This window comes from Myxocyprinus asiaticus, chromosome 45 (assembly GCF_019703515.2).
Source record: "Myxocyprinus asiaticus isolate MX2 ecotype Aquarium Trade chromosome 45, UBuf_Myxa_2, whole genome shotgun sequence".
Taxonomy (NCBI): Eukaryota; Metazoa; Chordata; class Actinopteri; order Cypriniformes; family Catostomidae; genus Myxocyprinus; species Myxocyprinus asiaticus.
Genome location: NC_059388.1, coordinates 10,819,177 through 10,837,923, shown reverse-complemented (window position 1 = coordinate 10,837,923; position 18,747 = coordinate 10,819,177). Strand labels below are relative to the sequence as shown.

The window sequence follows — 18,747 nt, the reverse complement described above, 5'->3', positions numbered from 1 at the left end:
TCATGAATCGCCCCCATACCAAATTTAGGGTCTCTAAGACACAATCTATGGCGCCACCACCAGTTCAAATATTTACTTTTCTTTTGAACTGTTTGTCCTAGAAATACAATTATTTTTGCATCAGATTCCTCTCCTCCTGATGTTTGAAATGGTGTTTCCTTATATTAAAACTCCACCCATTACAGTGGCCACCATCTTGGATTAATTTATGTTTCACTTACCTTTAAGGGTCTCCAGAAGGTTTTTGCCCACATACCAGCAAATGGCCTCAAAATACGGGAACTTAAAAAGATCTGGAGTTTTCAGTCTGCGTTCCATCTCATAACACCTGAAATGAGCACAGAGTGAGATCATTTTCAATAGGAATGGTAACATTTATAATATTTAATTTGATACAGCATTTTTAATTGACATTAATATTCATTTTAAACCATCTTCTCCGTAGCAAAACAAATGAAGACAAATTGTCAGGAGAATTACCTGAGCTGCATTCCTATGTTTAAGTTATGCAAAAAGTTTCCTCCAAACGCCATGGAGTCCTGAGAGGTGAGCACTGCATGGATCCAACCTGTAGAGGGTAACAGAGAGCTACATTCACAAACCACTGCAACTACAGTTTACACAATCCACAACAGAAACCCATGTGCATTTACACACCTACAAATACATAAACAATATATATATGTGTAAACTCACACATACAATCACAACCAGTCATTGAAAGAATGATCAGTTTATCTCTGTCTGGCTACATGTGTATTGGCCACTGAATGCAGATAGGCTGCTAAAGAGGAGGATTTCTGCTTTGTAATACGCTACATTCACACTAAATAAAGAACGTTTAGATAATTCTAAACAAGTGGCAAGTTAACAAAACACTTTTGACAGGCAATAGAAAAAAAAATAAATAAATACAGTGGAAATGCTTTTCATTCCAGATTCTTTCCATTTAGACAGACGCACGTGAATTGCATCAGAGCCCTTCAGAGTGTTTTCAATCTGTTTACCATGTTGCTCAGCAAAGACTGTTGCCAAACACTCCCAACTGTATCAAGGGTATCTGTGTTGAATGCTGATCTACAATTTTCCTAGCAGGAGCATTGGAAATTGCCATACCATGCATGTACATGTTTTACTATGAAAGCACACATCCTATTTTGTGCCCTGGGGTCAATAAAGGGTTATATAATAAAACAAATTTAAAAGAAGAAAAAGAGATGAAGTGGTTCTGCCCCTCTGAGAGCAAATTCAGTACTAACAAATAATTATAATTAGCATTTTATTTATAACAAACTATTATGTAGCATGATCAACAGAAACCACAGAGGCAACTAAAATAATACTGTAAATGAGTGGGTCGGGCTGTTGAATGTAGGTATGGTCATTGAATGCACACCAAAAATGATTGACATGTTTGGGGGATCCTGAATTCTCACCAGTGGGGAGGAGGACAGTAGATCCTTGCTTCACCACACATTTGTAACACTTGTCGACTTTATCCCCAAAGAATACTTCGCTCTGATTTGGCGATGAGCTCCATGACTCATATAGTGCAAGGTTAGCCTTTGTCGGCTTGATCAAGTAAAAAATCTTCTCTCCCTAAAACAAATAACAGAGGAATTGTATGATTTTCTGACATTCAGAATTTAAGAGGCAATATGATTAAGAAGATGCTATAAACATGGATATTTTATGGAACTATTCAAACAGCCTTTCATTTAAGCTGCTTCTCTTGACTTATAAAACATCAACATCATTTACTACAGTACACTTCACCAAGCAGATTCATGTCATTCTACTGGCCTTCGTTCTTACCCAGAGAACATGATACCACACTGAGGTTCCTCCAAAGTCGATGTGGAAGTCCGTGTAACTGTTTTTCACCCCCATGAGACAGTACTTCTGCACAAACGGTTTGGGGAAGAACGAGTCATCAGGCCAGTAGTTCTCCACCCATGACATCTTCTGCGCTATCTCAGGAACCACAACCAAATCAGACATTCTGAAAGAGACCATCAAATAAAAATCAAGTGTTTCTACGTGCAAAACTGTCATTGGGTTTAAAAACAGTTAAGTTCAGTTATTTATAATGATACATGTGGCCCCAAAAAGTATTTGGACACTTTAGTAATACACTTAAAAATATATGAATGCCATTGCATTAGATAAAATGTCAAACTAAATGGCATCTGCAAACGAATGATGCAAGAGCTTTTCTCAAAACTAACTTTTTTCTAAGCCATTGTTGTATTGACTTTTAAAGGGGTCTTGACATGCCTTTAAGGTTCACTTATAATATTAGTAAAGTTTTTTACACAAAAAACAGTCATAGGTAAAACATTATTTTTCACCCTGAATCTCACCCTCTGTCAGAAACACTCTGTTTTGGTGCTGCTTCTCCTTTAAGACTTGACAGTACATGCCCACTGTTTTGACTGTCTCCCTGCTCTTGATTGACCTGCTCACAACGGAAGCGATTAAAAGGTAAAGTAGGCACTGATGTGTTGCTGTGAAGGCGGTCAGATGCAAATGTCTACCACAGTCAGTGTGACATCACAATGTGGAGGAAGTAGACAATGAGTCGTTTTGGCAGATTGGTTTCAACAAATGCACTTTTTGCAGTTTTGAAACTTACAGTATGTTTTCATAGTACAATGACCTCTTATATGTCAAAAGATCAAGGAAAAAAATTTATTCTTCATGTCATAAACCCTTTAACCAACTGGTCTATGAAGTCAATTCCAAGGGTGTCCTAGCAGATTAACCACTGGTCTATTTAATTATATTAACTATGGACATGTTCCACTAGCATTTGGCAACCAGAAAGTGTCCAAATATCAACTGTAGTACAATTAATATATTACTATATTACTATAATATATAGTATTTTTCTGTTTGTGTGTGAAATGTTTTGCTTGACAAGTGTAACTGTGCTAATCTTCTTCCATACAAAATGCTACATATTTTGTTATCTAATGCATTGACATTCACGTATCCAAGGTATCCAAATACTGGTAAATCCAATGTATGTTATTTTAACTAGCAGTAAGTTTGTTTACAGTGAATGTATGTGAAATCTAAATCAACTAACTGGTGAGAATGCGTTATTTGAAATTAATTTGCACTGTAATATTACAGGTTAGACTGGTTGCTCCTGAAACAGACATACTTTGTATCCGAGAACTCCAGGCTGATCATGTTCAACACTTTGGGCCGTTTGGGTAGATAGAAATATTTCACAAACTCTCCCAGATTCATCTTGCTGTCAGCTTGTCTTGCGACATCAATCACATCGATAACTTTATCTGAACCTGGAAGAAGAGAAGGAGATATGTTCAGATTGTGCGCATCTCTGAGACAACAAACTGGCTGAGGGAAAGGAACATGTGAAGACAAACTTAGTTTGAAAGTTTACAGAGCATAACATTTCTGATATACAACTGTCCTGAAATATGATTTTCTATTTGTGGGTTTCATGAACAGTCTGTAATAAGGCTTTAAGAGACACAGCTGCAGAACCGCAAATCAAATTTGACAGCTGAATACCGGAAACACACACACACAGACACACACAGCTGGCCAGCGTCTGATGACAGGGAACAGCTGGTGGAAAAACAATCCCACAAACACATAACTGTGAAAGGCTTCTCAAGCCCAGAATATCCAAATTTGGTAACTGGAAAAATCAGCAAAACTCTACAGTGCTTTTACAGTTATATTTATTTTCCTTGTCCATTCATTTCCGGTAATATGGATATGTTTGAAAGTAACTAAAACTCCCTGCCAACTGTTTCAAAAGACATACACAACATTTAGAAGTGTACACAACATAGTTCACCCAAACAATTAAAATTCTGTCATCATTTACTCACCCTCAGGTCATTCCAAATCACTGTGACTTTCTTTTTTCAGGGAACACAAGAGATGTTTAGAAGAATGTCCAGGCTACTTTTTACCATACCAAACTGACTGGGGATGGAGGTTGTCAAGCTCCAAAAATGACAAAAAAGCACCGTAAAAGTAGTCCATATGACTCGTGTACTATATGCAAAGTCTTATAAAGCCATACGATAGCTTTGTGCAGAGAACAGATCAAAATTTAAGTCAATCACTTATTTGCACTTTAATCAATGCAAAAGTGCGACAAATAACTTTATTTTTAATCTATTTCTCACAACAAAAGAAAAAAACTTTCCTATAGCTTCAGAACACTTGAAATATAGCACATGAGTCACATAAGCTACTTTAATGGTGCTTTTTTGACATTTTTTGAGCTTGCCAGCCCCAAACCCCATTCACTTTCACTGTGTGGAAATTGGTAGAATGGACATTCTTAAAACATCTCCTTTTGCGTTTCAAATGGTTAAGCACACATTTGTGTTAGTCTGACAAAACACAGTAGTTTGCCTCTCTAAATTCACCCAGACATCGTAGAATGTTTCTTGTAGGTGTGTGTGTGGGGGGGGGCGGGATAAACGACAGACAGAGAAGGTCAGTGGCCTTTTGTCTGTGCCCAACTGGCTGGGTAACATGATCTGTTGAGTGGCCCACTCTCCCCCTCTCTATCTCTTACACACCTCTACCCCTCGACACCTGTTACTATTTAAATACTTCCAGCTTAAAGATCAGCGGCCTGCGAAAGAGGGAGCTGTGTAACATAAACGTGCAGATAAAACAGACCTATTGAGAACCTGAGCTCAGGCTGGCTGTTCTGTACAACAGCTTTGTAACTGGAGATGAAATGTTCTGGGTCTAATATAGGCAAAAGAAGCGATAACCTCCACAGCTCTAGACGAGCCTGGTCCAAACCCATTCACTACCGGCACGGATGGATAACCTCACTCACAAAGGCACTTGGTAAACTAAAGCTTTCCAGTCCAATAAGTGTATACATTTTTAAAGTTGTTCAAAAAACAATGTTTCTCATGTATCTCATGGAATTGAATGTTTGTTCAACTATATAAATTGTAGACTTATATATAAGGTTATCAATGTGATCAAAAAGGCTGCACAACCAACCTTTGTGACTTAAAGAAGAAGAAAACAAACTATCCTGTAAATTTTAGGTGATTAGGAGGCAAAATGTAAAAGTAGAGCCTGGGTATGACTAGGTTCACATTTTAAAAAACAGCTGTCGTAGAACTATAACTATGATTTTCTACACGGACTCATAGTTATAGAAACGTGGAAAAAAAGTGCATGGATTTCACTGAGTGTAAATGCGTTATTGATCTAAATGTGTCTCTCTTGCTCCAGTGCCCCATTTGCCAAACAACCTCCTGATATGTGTTGGAGTGTAAATGTACTCTTACCCACGTAGCGTTCCACATCTCTGACAGAGAAAGAAGGGGGAGGGAGTTTAAGCCCCAGTCCATCCAGTTCAGGCACCACAATGGGGTAATGGAAGCCCTGGCTCTCCAGGTAACGCTGGGTCACCTGACTGCCCTGCATCCACACCACAACCTCATCGCCACTTTGAAAATGCAAATACAGAAAATACAGTCACCAATCTTAATGGGGGTATGCAAATTACAAAGACGTAAATCTTTTAATGATTTTGTCCTAAAAACAAGAAATAGACAGATAATCGGTTTGAACGATATATTTTTTTTTTTAAACGATATTCACACTTTTCTACTTTATTGAGCTCACATGAACAAGAATTACACAACAGCAACATTACACTACAGGAAAGAAATAAATAAATAAAACTCTAAATTTATATTTTAATGTGCCATTTGCATAAATTATTCGACTTTTATGTAACGGCTATTAAAGCTTTGTTGAAATGTTACAGAAATTCTTGACATTTTAAGCTAAAATTATTATAATTATAAAAAAATATATTTTTAATGCATACGTTTATATTGTTTTCTAATGATTATTTAGCTACGTCATTGTAGCAGAAATAAAACTATTAAAAATGTGTTCTACATATAGCTTATCAGTTGCATAATTCTTTTAATCTTGAACTCTTATTTATTTGGTACCACTTTATATTAGGTGTCTTTAACTACTATGTACTAACATTTTACAATACAATCTACTTATTGTGTAACTTCATGTTGTTCTGCACAATTCTCACAGATTCACATTTGCTGCTACTTAGCTTGAGGTACTGTACGGATAGGTTTATGAGAAGGGGGTAGGGTTAGGGTAAGAGTTTGGGTAGGGGTAAGGTTAACAGTGTAATCACAGATGTAATTAAATGCAGGTACTTTAAATAGAAGTACAATGCAACAACACGTATGTACATAATAAGTACATTGTGTCAAATGCTTAAGTACATAGTAGTTAAAGACACCTAATATGGGTGGCCTGGGTAGCTCAGCGAGTATCGACGTTGACAACCACACCTGGAGTCACGAGTTCGAATCCAGGGCGTGCTGAGTGACTCCAGCCAGGTTTCCTAAGCAACCAAATAGGCCTGGTTGCTAGGGAGGGTAGAATCACATGGGTTAACCTCCTTGTGGTCGCTATAATGTGTGGTTCTACTCTCGGTGGGGCGCGTGGCGAGTTGTGCGTGGATGCCGCGGAGAATAGCGTGAAGCCTCCACACGCGCCATGTCTCTGCGGTAATGCAGTCAACAGGCCACGTGATAAGATGCACGAATTGACGTTCTCAGATGCACCTGAGATTCGTCCTCTGCCATCCAGATTGAGGCGAGTCACAACACCACCACGAGGATTTAGAGCGCATTGGGAATTGGGGAGAAAAAGGGAGAAAAACTCTCCCCCCCCACCTAATATGAACGTATTAGAAGTGAAAGTAACAAGAGAGGATGCATTTATACCTGGCGAAGCTCCTGGCCTGGAGTTCCTGTACAAACACAGCAGTACCTGCTTGCACTGGGCGCATGCCATCATCTGGCTCTGTGTAGTCATGCCTGTGCCAGTTATTACGCTTTTTCACTGAGAAAGAGAAAAAACAGATTCACAATACTCATCCAGGAACAAAACAACAGCATTTGAGAAGCACACGTTTTATGGACGAACTTACTCAGGGAGGGTCCGTGGATGGGCTCACAGTTGGGACAGTGATAAACATCAATATCAGCAGCATAGTGCTCCACTATCCGAACACAACTGAAACAAAGATAAACAAGATGAGCAACCACTATCCATAACCGTTCCACAATCAAGTCTTTAACCTTATTGACTATATAAATGCTTATATTTAGACTACATTAGGAAGTAGTAGCCTATAATACAAATGTGTCCAAATCAAGAATGTGAAATGCGTCATTTCTGCACAAATACCGTAACCAAACGTAATTGCAAAAATAATGATTTCAAACAGGTTTCCCCAAATAGTATTATCCTATACAGTTAATTTTCTAGAAAACACAATGACAGCAGCAAGAACCCATGTGGATGGCAAAAGTTTTACGTAGCGTACCACTGAATACGTCAAGCATTGTGTGGCTGGGCAGTGAAACACTCAGAGTGTTGCGTCACAGCTGTGGGATTTCCTCCACCATCCATGTCACTCAAACCGCAGACCAAGCCAGCCCTCCAAACCACAACCAAAACCATAACACTTACCCACCCACACAAACACACATTGCAGGTTTATTTTAGAGCTGTAATGTCAATCTCGTGAGATCAGCTAGCTGAGTTTTGACAGTCCAGTGTCAAGAGGTTTACTGATGCAGAGACTTAGTAAAAAAAAAAAAAACTGGGTCCACACAAGAAAACACAGAAGTGCTAACACTCACACGGATGAGTTTACTGACGCCTAGTCTGATCTTTGCTTGTCCTCCCCAACAGCATCCTTCTTATACTTTAAGAAATCTAGAAAAGAATAATGAACTAATATAGAAATGTTTGTCATACTTCATGTCCTTTAGCTTCTAATGTGTACCCTCTATAAGACAGAAAAGTTGGCTCTTCAATGCAAACTGATCACACAGGCCAAAAGTTTTGAAATCGGTCTGTGGTTGCCAAAATTCTAACCACTGCCTCCAGTGACATGAAGCTAAAAGTGTTGATGGCCAGTTTCCAGGTGAAATGACCAGAGTGGCTAAAAATGTGAATATCAGAATTGCGCTCATAATTATTTTTGTGAATGTGATTACTTTCTGGTTTTCACAGAACAAGAACCCCTGTCTCAGCAGCACAACAGGGAAAGGTGATCACATTTGAATTGATGCAAAAATGTCTAATGGGGGAATGGCACTAGTCAGTAATTTGGCAGAATGTGGTCGATTTCAGGGTACATGAACATTCAGAAGCAACACATTGATTTCCTGTACGATCAAGTTGTTCTATGATTATTGGCAAAGGCCTCTTTAAGAAAGTTGATCTACTCTGCAGCTTTCTTGGTAATGCTTCCGAAGAGCCATTTACGGTCATGCAGGTATAGCTATAGGGACCAAAATTGCAATTTCTCCTATTAATTTTTCAATTAGTAGCCTCTCCTCTCCTTAAGGGGTCACATACCAGATGCAACAGGTGGACAACATTCAGCGTCCTAAAATTCTAAAGCATTGTTTTCTATGACTGTACGAACACCGCTACTGCCGTTCGCCATTGGCCAGCTACGACTTTGGGGGCTTTCTCTTCCACTCTCACACATTTTTCCATTAAAGGGGTCATGCCATGAGAAATCTAATTTTCCTTGATATTTTGACATATAAGAGGTCATTGTACTATAAAAACATACTGCAAGTTTCAGAACTCAAAACTTCTCTTCAGCCAAAAAAGAACATTTAATGTTTCCACTCTGCCAAAAACTACTCGTTTTGAAATTGGTCACATTGTGGTGTTTATTTGAATAGCCCTGCCTCCACATTGAATGTGGTCATATTTTACTGTAGTTTGCTTTTAACCAGATAAAATATTAAGACTGATTTAGAGGAAGTTGAGTAAGGTTAGGGTTAGTTAAACAAAGGTCAGTTTAACGAGGGCCAGAAACAGGTTGGAAATAGGTAATGTAACCAAGGATGGATTATGAATTGGGCCAATGGGGCCAGTGTCCCGAGGCCTCTGACTACCTGAGGCCTTGGGGGTCCTCAGGCTGAGAGGCCCGCGTGGCCTGGCACTCAGAAACAAAGCACTGCAAATGCAAAATTTATATTAATAGACAAATGTGCTTGAATGTGTGCTAACTAACATGCAAGAGTGTGTGCCTGCGTCACTGCGTGTTATTAAAACTGCACGCACGAACCCGCATCAACCAAGAACATTTGCCATTACGTGAACGTCACAGAGTGAAATCAGAGCACTTCGTGTTCACTATCAGTTCTCGCTTATTTTGCAGAGGCTTTTCAGGAGTTGCTCAGAATGGGGTTCCTGGTGCGGCTCATTGAGACAGTTCGAATTCATTTGGAAAGGATGCAACAACACCGGAAAACGCAACAAAAACTGAATTTTCTAGATTAAAATTCAGTCCCGTGCATGGAGCTTACACTATGTTGAGGCAGTGGGGGGAAGGGCCTCCAGCAAGCTGGTGCCCGGGGTCTAGCAGGACCATAATCTATCCCTGCATGTAACACTACATTATGATCTTTTGCACAAAAAACTTTAGCATAGGTGGACCTTAAATTCACTAAAATAAAACAGCATAACATGAATTCTTTAAATTCGACCCAAATAATTTTTAAGGGACATCTGTTATTGACTTCAGCCTAGGGTAGAAGATACATTGTGAATAGGCTATTTGTTTTCAAAAGTTTGTCTTCTTGAAGTTTGACAGCTTAAATAAAAACTAGGCTACAACTAAAGAAATTGTGTAATTAACCTTGCCCTTTCTAATCTTTCAGTTTGCACAGTTGCAGTTTTTTTCCTACACCAACCTGCAAACTCATCAACGTGTTAATTCTTGAAGTGCAAAAACATTTGTATGCAACTTTTGACAGTATGGTGAATATGCACCACACAGACACGTACTGCCACCAAAATGTAGACTCTGAAGGAGACTGTGGGACAGGGCCTTATAGGGTCTCTGCTTCTGGTTTACTTAGAATCGGCTAAGTGATGAAGAAGCTGTACATAACAGACACATCACGTTCTGTAGATTACTGGGTGCTGGTGCATACATGCCAGAAGGAAAAGTGGAAAAAGTGTTTTGCTCTGCCACTAATGCTTTGCCTCTTTCCTCTTTTCCCACTGTCAGAATAGAGGGATCACATCAAGCATGGATTCTGTGATTTGGGGCTGTTAAAATCAGCAGGGGACTTCAGCAGAAAGGTGATTCTCCTCAAAGACAGGACAGCCTTTGAACACAGGCAGAGGATTCAGAGAGCTGCTGTCTTAGCTTTGATCTCCTCATTATTGCAGGAAACTGCAAGAAAGACAAAGCAGAATCAGGAAGCAGATAGCTCTTGTTGTCCCAGAAGAGGCCTAGCTGGTGCAATTCTCTCTAAAAAATGCAGACGTCTAACCGTTCCTTGAAAGAAATTCCTAAACAGGTCAATGCATTCAACACTGGGCAGGTACAGATGGCAGGAACTTCCACATGCTTGGAAAGCTGTAATGTCAGAGCCATTTTTTATGTCCATGTGAAGTGGTATCAGTGCCAATCTCACCAGGATCTCGCAGAATTTCTTCTGATTACTTAGCCCCAGAAATGACTGAATTTACTGCAGATTTAAAAAAAACATTCCAGGGGGCCTGGGTAGCTCAGTGGTAAAATACGCTGGCTACCACCCCTGGAGTTCGCTAGTTCGAATCCCAGGGTGTGCTGAGTGACTCCAGCCAGGTCTCCTAAGCAACCAAATTGGCCCAGTTGCTAGGGAGGGTAGAGTCACATGGGGTAACCTCCTCGTGGTCGCTATAATGTGGTTTGTTCTCGGTGGGGCGCATGGTGAATTGAGCGTGGTTGCCGCGGCGGATGGCGTGAAGCCTCCACACGCGCTATGTCTCCGTGGCAACGTGCTCAACAAGCCACGTGATAAGATGCGCGGATTGACTGTCTCAGACGCGGAGGCAACTGGGATTCGTCCTCCGCCACCCGGACTGAGGCGAATCACTATGCGACCACGAGGACTTAGAGTGCATTGGGAATTGGGCATTCCAAATTGGGAGAAAAAGGGGAAAAATCCCCCCCCCAAAAAAAAAAACATTCCAAAGCCGCTGAGAATGATGGCTGGCAGAGTTACAGTAAATTCACTTTTTTTTTAAATGTTGGGGGGGAATCCACGTCTATCCTCTTGGGAAACCTTGTCACTATTCCAAGTACTATTTAAAAAAAAAAAAAAAAAAAAATACATTCTAATACGTTCATATTAGGTGTCTTTATGGGGGGGAATTATCTCCCTTTTTCTCCCCAATTTGGAATGCCCAATTCCCAATGCACTCTCTAAGTCCTCATGGTGGCGTAGTGACTCGAATCAATCCGGGTGGCGGAGGACAAATCTCAGTTGCCTCCGCATCCGAGACGTCAATCCGGGCATCTTATCACGTGGCTTGTTGAGCGCGTTACCACAGAGACGTAGCGCATGTGGAGGCCCACGTTATTCTCCATGGCATCCATAGAACCACACATAACAGCAACCACGAGGAGGTTACCCCATGTGACTCTACCCTCCCTAGCAACCAGGCCAATTTGGTTGCTCAGGAGACCTGGCTGGAGTCACTCAGCATGCCCTGAATTCGAACTCACGACTCCAGAGGTGGTAGTCAGCGTCAATACTCCACTGAGCTACCAAGGCCCCCACCCAAGTGCTACTTTTGGAAACATTTCTGTAACATTCCATTTAAAAGTAACCAAACACGTTGGGCCTCCATAGATGCTTTCTCATTAGAAAAGAACAATTGTTTGAGACAAAATGACAGACGACAACAGTTTCCAAGGTAGGATTGGTCAGTTTAGAAGGCCAAAAATAGCGAGGTGTCAATCTGATTAGCCTTTTAGACCTTGACTCTCTGATATTGCTTTCCCTCAAGTTTATGCATAAATAAGTCAAAATTGGAAGCCATTACATATAATGTTGGGATTTGCTGAATTTGCATTAAGTAGCCTATTGCATTTGCATCAGAGCTGTGGCGCATTAGGCTGTGCACATCCTCAGGACATTTAAGATCTTTCAACCTTATTTCATCAGTCCACAAAACATATTCCCAATAGCATTGTGGAGTGTCAACGTGGTCTTTGCCAAACTTCAGGCACGCAGCAATGTTTTTGTTGGAAAGCAGCAGCTTCCTTCGTGGTGTCCTGCCATGGACACCATGCCTGTTTAATAATTTCCATATAGTGGACTCATGAACAGATATGTTTACTAGTTTCAATGATTCCTTCAAGCCTTTAGCTGTAACTCTAGGGTTCTTGTTTACTTCATTGAACATTCAGTGGTGTGCCCTTTTAGTCATCTTGGCTGGATGGCCATTTCTAGCGAGCAAATCCACAGCACTAAATCGACTACATTTATAGACATTTTGTCTAACTGTGGACAGATAAATATCTAAACTCTCCGAGATAACTTTGCAACCCTTTCCAGTTTCATGCAAAGCAACAATTCTTGATCGTAGGTCTTCTGCAAGGCATTACTCACATCAGCAGATGCTTCTTGTGAATAGAAAACGTAAAATGTTTGAGTGCTTTTTATAAGTCAAAGTAGCTCTAAACCACACCTCCAATCTCATTTCATTAATTGGACACCAGGTTTGCAAACTCCTGACTCCAATCATGGGTTGGATTGTATGGTGCCGTGACTCCATCTCGGTCTGTGATCCAGTCACCTGGGTATCACAGCCAGACATTTGATGACACAGAGCAGTTGGGGGAGGAGGCTTTAAGGATGAATGACTTTACACCCACATTACTCCGCCGCTTCCCTTCTCCATGAACGAGACAATGAAGAGAAGAATAGACAGCTCAAAATCCCACCCCTCTGTTAAAGAATGCACTGAAGTTCTCAGCAGTTTGCCACAGAGAGAACTTTGATATAATATACAGACAAACACAAATCTCATTGCCAAAAAGCACTTCAACATCACAATGCCATAACAACCAGTGGGATCTCTGTGTTTTAATTGAGCACATGAATATGTGAAAATTACATTTTAATGCTTTAAGTAAGCTCTATTTTCTTGAATCAGACTGATAATTATATGCTACAGGCTACATTTTTATTCATCCATAATGTGTATCTTCCTTTCTGAATTGCTTCTGTCTTCTTTCTATCGGTCTCTGTTTCATAACACAATGTGAACCAGGTCAGTGTGCCACATGCCTGGAGTTGAGTCAGCCATTCTGTCACCTCAGTAACTGATTAACTACCCACCAGAGAACCAGAGAAAAAAAAAAGGAAGCGAGAAACAAGAGTGTAAAAATTAACCCTCTGAAGAGATTTACAGGGAACGCCTTATATCAGTGTCCTCTAGGTAATTACTGTAATCCATTCTAAACGTTTAGAAAACGTTACTTACTATACTTTGTTTTCTTTAAGCAATCATGAATAAAATTCATGTTAGAATGTGAATATGGTCATGGCTAAATGGTCAGGTTTTAGCCATGACTAAACATGCAACCAAATGACTGCAACCCCTTCAGCCATGGCTTTTACACAATATAGCTTGGCATAGAGTGCCTTTTTAAAGATTAAAAGTAAGGGCATCAATTTACAAAAAAACGCTATTTTATTAGGTCAGTTTATTGAGTGCCATCCTTATGCTACAAGATATAGTGAAGTCACATTCGTTCGAACTAGTAACTGCAGTTTGGGCTATTTCCAAGCAAGAAAGATACACTAATTGGTGGTGCGAGGAAGTGGTTAAGGCTAGGGTATACTTTATTTTTCCGCGTTATGCGCTTGCAAAAGGTCAAACAATCCTAGTGCTCTATTGACGGTGAGCCCATACGGACGTGTTCGACAATGCCTCCATGACTGCTTTTTGATACTCTTTAGTACAGTCAATGTTAGGCGCATGTGCAAACGACGCGCAAAGCCGGCGACCATCTGCGTGTCTAGAAAAATTGGGCTGCACACGGTCAGTCCGTGCATACTGTGCAGATTACGAAATTCGCATCATGCACACTGTGTGCGAGACGTAGCGGCATGCAGAAAACTGTCGTGTATCTGGGCCTTAATACACACAAGAGTGTTTTAGTGACAAAACATGAAAAATATCTTGAGATAAACACAAGTATGCTACACATGGTAAGCAGAACAATTGACTCCAGAGCACTTTGTGCCATTAAATTTAATTGCTCAACTTTCTTTCTTTAATAATAATAATAATAATAAAAACAATTATTTCAGAATTTACCATTTATTGCCAGTATTCTTTCCCAACTACCAAACTGAAGAGCAGTGGACTAAACTCCAGAAAGTTCACAGAGCAGACAGGGGTCAGAAAACCAGGCCCAGAAGACTGAATGTCAGTCTTCAGGGTGTCTCAGGTCTGCAGCTGTCTAAGCTTTTGTTGAGACTCAGAAGCACATTTAGGACTTAATGACAAAGTTGCCACATATTAATGAAAAGAGTGCCAAAAAGAGGGAAAGTTTTGAGCCTCCACCTTGGCTAAAAAATGTAGCATGTCCTTAAGAGATTAAAGATCCCCTTTTTGTCTTCATGTTCTTGTTAAAGTGCAGAGATTCTTCGTTAGGTAATCTTTGACAGATCCATTGTTGTAAATGATCTGTAAACACACAGAGGCAACGACAAGGCAGAGTCAAGCTTAATGAACAATTGGAAGGCCCAGTGACAAGCCATGCATAGTATAATGCGTTTGGACTCAAAACTATGAGTAATCCAGGGTCAGACAAGTCTGTTTTAGAGGAGGGTGGGACTGCAAGTTGGGGTGTGCGTGCACACATCTGCTGACTCCACGTGACCTCAAGACTTTCTTGCTTAAGGCTAGGGTATACTTCATTTTTCCACATGCCATTGCGTCTTGCACATGGTTGAGTGCACAGCCTGTCAAAGTACACTCTTAACAGCGAGCCCATACTGATGTGTTCAATGCATGCACACTATGATATTCTTTTAGCGCAGTCAACCGAAGGCCTAGTGCTGATGACACACAAAGACTCGGACTGTCCGCATGTCTACGAAAACTAGGCGGACAGCACACTATGAGTGGACTGATGCCAAAATTCGCAAGACACAGAAACCGAAGTATACTTTGGTATTTAGGGTTCCTCCCTGCCAGGCTCAAACACAATAGGTCTACATCCCAAATATTTACCCTAGTTCTTGCTAAAACTGCTTGGGGCCCAGTGCAGGTCCTACCCGCTTTCCCAACAATGGCAGACAAGGGGAGAGCTTGAGAAACCTACTTGGAAACAATCACTATTTTTGCAATTCCATTTGGTGCCACTAGTGGCGCAGAAATTACACGTCACCTTTAAAATGAATCATTTTGGGTGCCAAGAAAGGTTCAAATCAATTGATTTCAATGGAAACGGTGTGTCACTAGGACATAAGAGAAAAAAAACTCACGGGTTTGCAAAAGTCTGACAAGCATTGTCCAATGAGAATCTTAGAGAGCAGAGTCTGATTGTACTTTCGTGAATCCAATTTGCTGTATTCCTGCTCGAGTACAAACTGATTCTGCTGTTTCTACAGCCTCAAAATGCATCTTAGGCATTCCTAATGGTAAAATGCTCCATGAGTGCTTTTTCTAATATTTAGGCATCCTAAAGCTCACCTGAACCAAGGGTGAAATAAGAAATTGAGTCAAAAATGCTTAATATACAACACAAGGGCTGTTAAAGAAACCCCCTCAATTAGTTTGAAACATGGCTTTATAAACCAATGCACTGTTGGAGTTTCCAAATGGCACTGCAGCATAAAACCATCAGTAAAGTCGACTAACTGCTGATTGAACATTTTACCATTTAACACAAATTAATGTGTTTTGGCCTATTCATGATGCTCAAGTCCATACAATGTGTTTACTTTTTCTGAAAAGGACAAAAGATGGTTGAGTCCCAAGATCTTTACAGACTGTTTAATGAACTTGCAGGTCTTCCATCAATCAGCAGATCTATGGCCACATAAACTCACCTGTCAGCCTCAAAAACCTTTTTAAGAGCTAAAAGTGATGTATCATTATACAAATGAGAACATGCAATAACTCTCCAGCTTAAATGGGTTCTATGGAGAACTAACCGTAGTATTACAATCTTTCCCTCAGGGTTAGATTAACTCATCTTTAGGCTATTTTGACTGATTCACAGGTTCTGGCAAGTTCCGGCAAGCAACTACATTCAGCGACACTTTCTGCAATACACTAAAAATACTCACTAGAGTTTCACATCTCTGATTTCTAGGTAATGCTGCTGGGAAAATTGTGCTGTGTGAATCAAGAGTGAAGTGAGACTGAGCCTGTGTCATAGCACTTTGTGCGTCACTGACACTCCAACATTACGTCGTTCCCCAACTACTGTTTCTGAGCTGTGAAGGTGCCAGTCTTTGTCTCATACTCGAAATCTCAAAGGGTTTGGAGAACTGTCAGCTTCACTAAGTTATGCAAGATAATTCTCAATACCAGCACAACCGCTCCACTGTACACCGGTAGTTACTTAGCAAGATGGGAAGTTGAGACCATGGTCATTAATAGAGAAGACTCTATTATGAAGCTTAAACGCTTTTAAGTTTGGCGATGTACCAACAAATAGTGTGCCAAGATAACTAGATACACAAAAAAACAAAAGCTTTCACAAATTGAACTAGGCCTAGAAATGCTTAAACTGTACCAATTTGGATCCCTCTTGACACATGGCACATTGTGACAGAGAACGGGTTAAACATGACAGGATCAGGTCTGATTATCATACATTCCACTGCGAGGAAACACACACGCGCACTTGTCAAGGCAATCAACTGACGTCTATTGTTTTTTGATTATGTCAATTATTATTACAGACGAACCCTAAAGCTTTAAGAAGTGAAATAAGATTAATCCTCATTAGTTGCCCAAGTTTAAAGAGTTTTACTATATTTGTGAGGACAGTTTAAGAAATTTGGCCCTCACTTGTGTAGCAAAACAAGCATGCACACACGCACACCAATCCAATTCAATGAAATGATAGGGCTCTTTGTTTCTGATTAGATAAACTGGACTGAATTCAATGGAAAACAAGGTAAAATTACACAATGTGATAATATACTACATTAACATTAAGCTTAAATGAAAGACAGTAAAGAAATGCTATCACTTATACCATGGTAACCATAGTTTCCATAAAAAATAACATTGGTATTGTGATATTGCCAGTGTTTTGAACATGTACAATGTTCCATAGTATTATCTGAAGTATCATGTAAAGACTACATATAGAACATTAATATACATGAATAATCAATCAGTCCCAAGGTAAATTTTAAGTACCATGGTAATACCATCTGACACTATCACTGTTCTATGGTACCGCCAAAGCAGAAATACAAATTTACCACAGTTTTACTGTCATTATAATTCGGCATAGACTATGGTTACCATGGTAAATATTAGTAAGGAACAAGTATCCAGCTAACAAACATGACTAAATTAAAAATTAAACCAATTTCCCTATTTTAAAAAACTAAAATAAAACAAAAAAGTAATCTGTCTGGTGTTAACACAAGCACAGAAAGTGAGAAAATCTGATTACTCCAGGTATTGTCCAGTTTCATAACACACATTGAGATGAGCCATGTGGCTTTTGGCAGCTTACTACCAAAGGAGATGAGCATAACCTAATAAAGAGGGAAGGATATATATTTAAAATAATTAATAACGGATAATTCTGACATAAATCGATCAATACCGCTCATAACACATGAGAGCCAAGCGTGCTCGCGCACCGTCATATTTAAATACCCTCAACGCGCGTCACCCGCACTTTCACATGACACCCTACATTTACACCAAAAATACCGATATGGCAAGGCTGCCTATACATAACAACCGTCATACATCTGTTGAGGAGACCATAATTTCCATACCTGCCGTGGAACCAATCCTTACAAATGTCGCATTCGATCATAAACAGGCTAAAATCGTAGGGCTGCCGGCAGACACAGTAGAGCTGGGCAGCCGCCATCTTCCTAATGTCCCTAAACAACGCTGAGCACGGTAGGGGCGGGGTTTATGTCGGCGGAAACTACCGAAAGTGGAAATATGGGCGGTCTTTGCGTCACCGGAAAGGGCCGAAGGAAAATCCGATTAGAGCATGGGCTAAAAACACCAAACACTAGTAACGTTTCGATGAATGAAGATAAACTGTAAGCGTACAGCGTCTCATTAAGTTGAAATTATACACGGTATTACTGTTAAAATCTTAAAATATCATTTTAGGGTCTTGAGTTTTAGTTCTACGCCGAAAACGCTATATAGTGACAGTGAAAGTTCATTGACCTACTAACATAATGTCGAATGACCACACGTGGGACTGCCTGAGGCTTGACACTAAAAGTGCAGATGCAGATATGATCTTTAAATCAGGTTTATCACCACACAACGCTAAAACTACAACCTCTACATTTTGCCTAACAATACTACCTTTTTTTTTTTTAATAACATATTTAATATTCCTATTTGATATGATAATTTATTATATTAGATTGACACAATAAAAAAGATATCACTTTAAAAAATATGCACTGGTAATTTGAACATTCGTAAAGAATATATAAAATCTGAATCAGAAAAAGCGTGCTGAACGTGCCCTACGTGATCAGCTGCGCGCTCTCTGACATGCGCAGACTGTCGCTGGGTGAAAGGAGACCATCTGCGCACGTCTTAGAGTAGACAGACAAGCTGTCATATCATAGCTCAACGATTTCAGTGATTGCAATTTCAGAGTGCTTTTTTGGC

At 40.0% G+C, this 18,747-nt stretch overlaps 1 protein-coding gene across 1 annotated transcript in view; it reads right to left on the bottom strand.

The window, feature by feature from the left end:
- The window catches only part of LOC127435408 (lysine-specific demethylase 7A-like), a 33,486-nt gene extending 15,512 nt beyond the window's left edge, over positions 1-17,974 (bottom strand). Inside the window, exons 1-9 of the mRNA XM_051688872.1 lie at positions 17,877-17,974; positions 7,001-7,086; positions 6,795-6,912; positions 5,313-5,473; positions 3,170-3,311; positions 1,816-2,002; positions 1,437-1,599; positions 481-568; positions 222-328 (exon numbers count right to left, since the gene is read on the bottom strand). Of these exons, the coding sequence (XP_051544832.1) occupies positions 222-328; positions 481-568; positions 1,437-1,599; positions 1,816-2,002; positions 3,170-3,311; positions 5,313-5,473; positions 6,795-6,912; positions 7,001-7,086; positions 17,877-17,974 (1,150 nt within the window). The remainder of the gene's footprint in view (positions 1-221; positions 329-480; positions 569-1,436; positions 1,600-1,815; positions 2,003-3,169; positions 3,312-5,312; positions 5,474-6,794; positions 6,913-7,000; positions 7,087-17,876) is intronic.
- Positions 17,975-18,747: the final 773 nt, after the last annotated feature.